Raw genomic sequence first — 8,767 nt, forward strand, 5'->3', positions numbered from 1 at the left:
TCAATCCACTGAGTTTGTTGCCCCAACAAGATTGGTTAAGTTCCTCAGATAAAGACCATCAATGTTGGGTGGGTGGATTCCTGATAGATTATTGTTTGTAAGTGCAATCTTTCTCAGCCCTGATATGTTGAAGGTCTCCATATTAATTCTACCACTAAAACTATTATACCCAAGATTAAGTACCTCAAACTCAACGAGATTGCTTATATCTTTGGGTATTTCACCTGTCAACACATGAAGAAACAAGGAACAATAGTGAGTTTAGATATTTTGTTCAATCTAGTATAAGTTGTATTTTTTGCTACCACTTCTAATACATACCAGTAAACCTATTTTCGTCAAGATATAAAAATTGCATCTTGGTTAAGTTGCCGATTTCCTGTGGAAAAATCCACTAAGATTGTTCGTCGACAATGACAACATTTGCAGCAACGAGATATTGAATATGGAGATTGCGACAGAGCCGATAATGTGGTTTTTGTCCGTGACTAACTCCACCAAATTAACAAGATTTCTGATTTCTTGTGGAATTATCCCTCCAGTTAATATGTAATAAAATAAATTTCTGAAGTAATTAGATACAATAAGACTTGTATTCATAAGATAAAGCATACCAATGAAATGGTTAAATCCAAGATACAATAACTGCAAGTTACTCAATCTTCCAATTTCACTATGTATTGGTCCATCAAACTCATTTTCCGATAAAGACAGAATTTGAAGTTGAGAACAACTTGATAAGCTTGTAGGCATATGACCGCAAAGCTTGTTTGTAGATAAATAAAGCCCTTTGAGTATTGGAAAACCATAGCAAAAACCATTGGGAAGATTTCCTGATAATCTATTGCCTGTAAATGCAATGACTTCGATTCTTGAGATATTGAAAATTGTGAATGGTATAGAACCTGTAAGCTGATTATATTGTATGCCCAACAAGTTCGTGTTGTGAAGATTGCCGATCCCTTCCGGAATGTATCCTTGGAGTGAATTATAAGATAAATCTAATGTCTCCAACCTTTAGGTGTTCGAGAGTGACAGAGGAATAGAACCTATGAGCTTGTTACCCCTCAATTTTAATTCTCTTAGGTTTATAAGACTTCCAATCACTTCTGGGATTTGACCCTCTATGGAATTGAAATTCAGATTCAAAGACTCAAGTGCAGATATATTATAAAATGAAGAAGGGATGGAACCAATGAAACTATTATTTCTAATTTTAAGAACTTGAAGCCGGTGTAAAAACCCAAACCAAGAAGGAACCTCGCTTCTGAAGTTGCTGAAACTTAAATCAAGAAACTTAAGCCGACTCAAGTGTGTGATTTCTTGAGGAAAATTTCCATGGAAATTGTTGCTTCCCAAGTCAAGAGAAACAAGAAATGAGAGGTTTCCGAATTCCCGGGGAATCCTGCCTGTAAGAGCCATGTTTGAAAGATTCAAGGACTTCACTCGTTGGTGACGAGAACCACAAGTGACGCCAAGCCACTGGCAAACGGACCTAACAGGAGACCAACTTTCAACCAATAAATGAAAGGGGTCCTCAATAATTTGGGATTTTAAGGATAGAAGAGCTAATTGATCTGTAGTAATGTTGGTTTTGGTCATGACTGAACTAGCCATAAGCAACAAGAGTGTTAAGAGAAAAAATGTGAAGGCTTTCTCCATTATTGACAAAATTAGTAGGTATGCTCTATAACATGCAGTTTTGAGACTTTAAATATCAATGAGGTCACCCTTTAGGTTATATCAATACTAATGCCACCAAATAAACCAAGTCTTTCACATCTCAATCAGAATTATAAATATGGTGGCAAAAAGTCCTCCATTTTGCCAAAGACTTGGCAAGTCAACCAAAACTTGCTTTATTTTTTGTGTGCTTAATTCTTTGTAAATAGTCTTCGCTTTTAAATATCTTGATAACCAAATTACTTGTGAAGAAAAAAGGTGGCATCCTTCAGTGGCCAGGAACATTACAAGGAAGGCAAGGAAGAGGTGTGAGTTGCATTGCTAACTTTTCCAGCTTGCGTAGTTTGTTATGTCAGCTCCAAAATAATCAGTTGCATTGAAATTGATAAAGTTCTGTGGAGTTCATAATTTTATAAAAGGAATTGAAGTAATGGCTACAACTCTTTGAGGCACTTCTTTAATGGTCCTTATACGCCTGCCAGACCGCTCTGAAAACTGTGGGGCATGGAATGCGGTGAATTAGGTAATAATCACAACTTTTGCAAAAGTCAATTGTGAGCATTTTTTATTAAAATTCTCTGCCATGACAAACAAAACTGATTTCCATTGTTAGTGGTGGATGCATCATAGAGATATCAAATTTATCTAAATCCAGTATTTTTAATGTAGAGACAAATTTATGTATAGAAATTTATTAAATTTGCACCAAAAGTAAGTTCTAACTCATAGTTTAGAAATACAATAGGCCCAATACTAAAAACTTTAAAAGTTAAATTCATAAAATTTAATCTGGAATCTACCTATGTCATTAAATGTAAGAATGACATATGGTTGGTGCTTGACTCGGAAAAAAAAAAATTAAGTGGCAGACCATGAAAGAAATATAGTTAGCGCTTGACTTGAAAAGGAGTCCTCCAATAATTTTACAATCATATGTACAGTTAGTGCACATGATATGGTGTACAATTTCTTGGTAGTAGATACTTTCAAATGGCTAAACATTTTCCAACGTTGATGACCCATCCAATTTGCCCAAAATTTTAAGGATGGAGCACAATATATTTTCATATTGACTGATTTTTGCTCAACCCAACATAACCCACCTCCAAAGGGTCTTTTGCGCATGAATTATTTTTGGGTTATATTTAATTTTTTTCCCTTAGCACTTTCAGTTAAAAGAAATGGCCGAACATGTCCTTGACAGTGCAAAACGAAAAAAAAAAAGAAAGAAAAACCGCAAGGCAAAAGAATTTGCTAGTCATGAGTTCAGTGGCACAAGTTATGCCCCGAGACAAAGTTCTCTAAAGTCTTGCTCTGCGAAATAGAGATTACTCCCTCCATTAATTTTTATTTATCCACTTTAGACTTTCCACGCCCCTTAAGATATAATGAGTAATATGAGTTTTTTTTTTACCACAATATGGTGGGAAGATTCGAAATTTTGCTACTGATCGATAATGAATCTGTGTGAAACGAATGTGCAGCTGACCACATGATTTATTGACCAAATGAATTTGGTGCAAATTGTTAGTGTCTCTGCTATATCTCACGGGTTCAACGTCTGTTGTGCACAAGTGATTCGGGAAGATTATTTTGTTTTATTTTCCACATAATGTCTCCTGCTCGAGTAAATAGGTGTTTAATCTTCGTCGAGACAAACATAAAAGAAAATATACTCATCTTAGATTTATTTGATGATCATCAGGCTACCCTCAGACTCTTCCCTATTTCTCATCATTCTAGTCTTGATATGTTCTTTCCAATTTGTATTTACAGTTTGAAGGCTCTGTAGGACTCTAAATTTGAATGTAACATTATTACTAGTATTTTTTGAGACGTTCTGTCAAAAGGATGCACCATGTAAAGTCTATACGAGCAGATTTATTGCAACAGAATCATGCACAAATCAAGTGCTAAAATGAAAAAGAGAAATCCATCTTTATAGGAATCCAACAATTAAGCAAAAGTTTGCAACGAACAAGTGATTTGGACAACAGATTCCAAGAACATGCTCAAAATGCAAGAAGTTGAATCTAGATTTATTTGATCATCAGGCTACCCTTGAACTCTTCCCTGTGGATATGAGGTGGACAGAAATATACTCTTCTTAGATTTAATGCAACAGAATCATGTTAAAATCGCTATGATCAGCTAAGGAGTTGATCTGGAATAGGCTAGGGAACAGACAACATTGAAGAGAGAACAAGTTGTATTGATTTCATTATGTGAAAAAGGAGAAAAAGTTCCAATGAATATCCAATTGGATATTTATAGACTATGACCAGTCATTCTAGAAGCATCTAGAATAGAAGCATCTAGAAGATTCTAACAAACTAACTCACTAATCGCACCATCCACTATAATTAGTTACATTGCAATGTAACAGTCACCGGATCAATGAAACAGTAACAAACAGTAACTAAAGCTAAATCTGACAGCTACATAGTTAACTCTCAAAACTAATATATTTTAGCACTCCCCCTCACGCTGAAGGGTACAAAATGTTAAGCACCCTAAGCTTGCCTAACAAGTGATGATGTTGATCATAACTTAAACCTTTGGTAAATATGTCAGCCACTTGGTGTTGAGTTGGAACATACATAGCCTTCACCAATCCTGCCTTGATTTTGTCCCTTATAAAATGACAATCGATCTCTATATGCTTTTTCCTTTCACGAAAGATGGGAGTAGATGCTAATTGAATAGCAGATTTATTGTCACTGAGAATGGTAATAGGCTTGATGATAGGGACATTCAACTCACTAAACAGACCTTCCAACCAGGTAACCTCTGCTAATGTTGAAGCCATACTCCTATACTCTGCCTCAACTGAACTCTTGGATACTGTATGTTGCTTCTTGGATCTCCATGATACCAAGGATCCTCCAAAGTGAATTATATATACTGTTATTGATTTCCATGTATTAGGACATGCAGAAGTCTGAATCACATGAGCAAATCAACATTGCAGTAGGCTGACTCTTCAACTTAATGCCTTGACCTATAGGGCCTTTCAAGTACCTGATCACCTATTTGCAGCTTCCAAATGAGACTTCTTTAGTTGCTGCATAAACTGACTTTCTGTACAACATAGCAGATGTCAGGCCTGGTAAAAGTAGCATACATAATTTTACCTATAAGCCTTTGATAAGATGTAGCATCATGAAGAATAATATCACCAATTACACCAGTAGCTTTGTCAAACTCAATTGAGGTTAGCTTAGCATTTGACTCTAGTGGTGTAGGAGATGGTTTTACACCAGTAAGCACCGTTTCAGATATGATCTCTAAGATATACTTTCTTTGGTTCAATATAATCCTTTTTCTGATCTTAATACTTCAATGCCAAGAAAGTATTTAATCTCTCCTAAGTCCTTGAGCTTGAACTATTGGTGCAATGTTTCTTTAACTTCACATATCATGACTGCACTATCTCCAATGATGAGCAGATCATCCACATATACCAACACCACAACCATTCCCTCCTTCCTTTTTAAGGTGACAAGAGAGTAATCATAAGTGCTTCGACTGAATCCTGCACTGATCAATGCTAAAGTAAGCTTGATGTTCCACTGTCTTGAGGCTTTTTTAAGTTCATATAATGACTTGATAAGCCTAAAAACTTTATTTGGTTCTTACTTCTTGAAACCATCTGACATCTCTGTATATACCTCTTCATCTAAGTCTCCTTGCAAAAAAGCATTATACATCCATTTGATACATACACCAACCTGTTAAAACTGCCAAGGCAATGACACATCTTACTGTAACCTAACCAGGGGAAAAGTATCATGGTAATCTAAACCTTCTTGCTAACTGTATAATTTGGCAACCAACCTTTCCTTGGACCTCTAAACATATCCATTGTCTTTGTATATAATCTTGTATACCTATTTTGATTCAATGACATTTTTTCTTGAGGCAAATCAAAAACGTTTGAAGTTTTATTATCTTCAAGTTCTTTGATCTTCAACTTCATAGCCTCAACCTATCTCTCCTATTTAGATATCTGACTAAAACACTGAGGCTCCACCAATGTAGAAAGGTTGGACAAATAGCACTGATAACTAGGAGTGACCTTCTGATAAGATAGATAATTAGCTAGTGGATATCTTGTCCTTTTTTCTTTGCCTGGTGTTGCATAATCCTTCATCCAGGAAGGTTGTTTGGATACACTAGGTTTTTTACTTGGGATATCACACATATGTGGCAATTTAGTATCATTTGGTTAAGCATGAAACAACTCAGTTGAATCATTAACTGAGATATCTAACACTTTTGTATCAGATGCTGCAGGATCCATAGCTGGTAAATTAGAACCTTAGGGACTATCATCTGTGTGAGAATCTACATATATATGATCAGCTATATTTGTTTGTTGTTTAAGAGAATCTGCAGTGTTCTTGTTAGTAGTTTTATCTGCAAAAAGAAACACATGTTCCTGGAATACAACATCCCTTGTCACAAATAATTTGTTAGTGGTTATATCCATTAGCAAATATCCTTTCTGAGTAGTGGAGTAGCCCATTAAAGCTGCAGGTTTACCTCCTTCTGAAAACTTATTACCCCTTGGTAGCACTGATGCATAACACAAACAGCCAACAACTCTCAGGTGTGACAAAGATGGTGGTTTAGAAAATAGCATTTCATAAGGACTTTTACCCTCTATGGCTGAAGAAGGCAATCTATTCATAAGATAAACTGTATCCTTAACATTTAAATCCTAAAACCTGATAGGCATCTGTGATTGAAACTTGATAGCTTTAGTTATGTTCAAAATTTATCTGTGTTTCCTCTCAACTACATCATTTTGTTGAGGTGTGTGAGGACAACTACTTTGATGTATAATTCCTAAGGATCTAACAAACTGCATTGATAATTAAAGAACTCTGTCCAATTATCAAATCTTATAGCTTTAATATGAGCACCAAACTAAGTTTGAATCATACACATAAAAGTTTGAATCATACACCAAACCAAGTATATCTGCTATGATCATCAACAATTGTCTAATCAAAAGTTGGTGTTTTATAGGGTCCCCAAAGATCCATATGTACAATATCAAAACACTTAGCAGCTTTAGTGTTACTTAGAGGAAAATTTGATCTAGTCTGCTTGGAAAAAGGATGGATATGGAAACTACTTAGACTTATACATCCTTAATATGCTTCAATAGATTCAGCAATTTTAATGTTTGAGATGAGGGGTGACCCAGCCTTTTATGCCAGAGATAGTAGTCCTACATATTTACTTCTGCCACCAACTTGTTATGAGACTATATTCTTTGTGTTCTAGGCACTTCAGAGGTTCCTTAAAACAAGTACAAACCACCAGTTTCCTTACCAATCCCCTTGACCCTTCCATTGTGAAGTTCCTGAAACACACAGAAATCAGGGTAGAAGGAAACAAAACAAGAACGTTGTTGAGTCAACTTGGATACTGACAGCAGATTAAGCTTAAAATTAGGTAAAAGTTGTACATCCTTCACAATTCCATCTTTAAAAACATATGTTTCTTTAGTATGTGATATATCAACCTTAGAACTAGTAGGAAGATTCACCTTATCCTTTTCTGAGTTGCCTACTTTATTGCATTTTGATAGAACTTCTTTATTTGCTGCTACATGATGTGTTGCACTAGAATCTACTATCCATTCTTGAGACATATGAAGAAATGGTGAACAAATAACATTACCTGACATGTTTAATTGTTTCACTTCTTGTGTATCCTTGATTAACATTTCCATAATTTGTTCATATGCTCTATTGTGAAAGCTTGTCTCTTGGGCAAAATAGAACTGTGAATCTCTTTGTTTCCTTTATAACTAGTTAAAGCAACTTGCCTTATATCTCCATAGAAATTATTACCAGTAATGTTGTTTGTTGAATGTTGAGTATTAGGTTGGCCTCTATACTGATATCCTTGACCTCTATATCCACCTGACCTTCCATAAGCATGATTGTTGTAACCTCCCAAATGGTGTGGCCTCAATGCAATTGTACTGGTATGTGAAACAACTCAAAATAACATGTTGTTATGCAAAATAGATAATCACATATTGAGAAGTCAATAATCATAATGCGTAAGTAAAATACATGGGCATACTTTAGTGAACCCCAAGGCACTTCTTTGAAAACATGACCCACTCTTTATCTTAGATAGATGGTACACCATACATTTCTACAATCCCACGGGCTATTTGGAATTCGCCCTTAACTCGGTAGCTAAGCCCCGAATCCAAGTATGCCGTGGCTCGATCATGTTTTCTATCGAATATAGACTGGGCGCCTAGCAGGATGAGGAGTGGAGAGTGTGGACCTTTGGGATCGGCACGGTTATTTGGGTGCTTAAACGGTGCAAACTGGCCATTTTTTGCCCAAATGGTGTGCTATAGCCCACGGTTGCTAGGGTGGACTCAGGGTACGGGCGTATTATTTTTCTAAAATCAACTGGGGGCTCACAGGCAGGCTGAGGAATGGGGGAGTGTACTAGCCTCTGCATCGTGAACTGTATTGGAAAGGGCATTCAATTTATCCTTTATGTTTTGTTTCCCTCTTATATAACCTTTCTAAGTTGGCTCTCACAGGCAACAAAGAGGATCATATGATCTTTTCTCAGGTATTGACTCATACCATTCTGAGTATTTTTCTTGTCCTTGCTAGTTGGAAAACACCCGGTTTTATTTTTCTTTTCTTTTTGTTTTGTATGTGATTGTGTTCTAGTTAACCCACAACCTTTCCGCAACAGACATACACCAATTATGTTGGGAAAGACGGGTCATTTAGCACTAGTGTTGGGAGACCCCAAAGAGTGAAGAATGCATTTTTAGACTCGTCTCTCACACCAGCAACTGTACCAAAAATCGACTATGATACAATACTCAAACAGAAGGTGGAAAATTAACAGGAGGCAGGCCCTGGAGCTAATTTAATAACTTTCCTTTGTTATATGCCTTGGTTTGTCCATGAAAAGGACTCGTACGCACTGCAGAATACATGAAGTTTTGTAATCATGGCTTAAGCCTTTGTTGTTTTTTTGCTTTGAAATTGGAGAAATAACATAGAAAGAGTTGGAGAAAAATAAA

At 36.1% G+C, this 8,767-nt stretch overlaps 1 protein-coding gene across 1 annotated transcript; it reads right to left on the reverse strand.

The window, feature by feature from the left end:
- LOC107869127 (receptor-like protein 34) lies at positions 1-4,492 on the reverse strand. The gene is made up of 4 exons (XM_047411531.1): positions 4,284-4,492; positions 1,250-1,495; positions 615-1,015; positions 1-224 (listed from the first exon to the last, which is right to left on the reverse strand). The coding sequence occupies exons 1-4, from the start codon at positions 4,490-4,492 to the stop codon at positions 1-3; spliced, it is 1,080 nt and encodes a 359-aa protein (XP_047267487.1).
- Between the last annotated feature and the right edge of the window lie 4,275 nt (positions 4,493-8,767).

This window comes from Capsicum annuum, chromosome 4 (assembly GCF_002878395.1).
Source record: "Capsicum annuum cultivar UCD-10X-F1 chromosome 4, UCD10Xv1.1, whole genome shotgun sequence".
In the NCBI taxonomy this organism is placed as follows: Eukaryota; Viridiplantae; Streptophyta; class Magnoliopsida; order Solanales; family Solanaceae; genus Capsicum; species Capsicum annuum.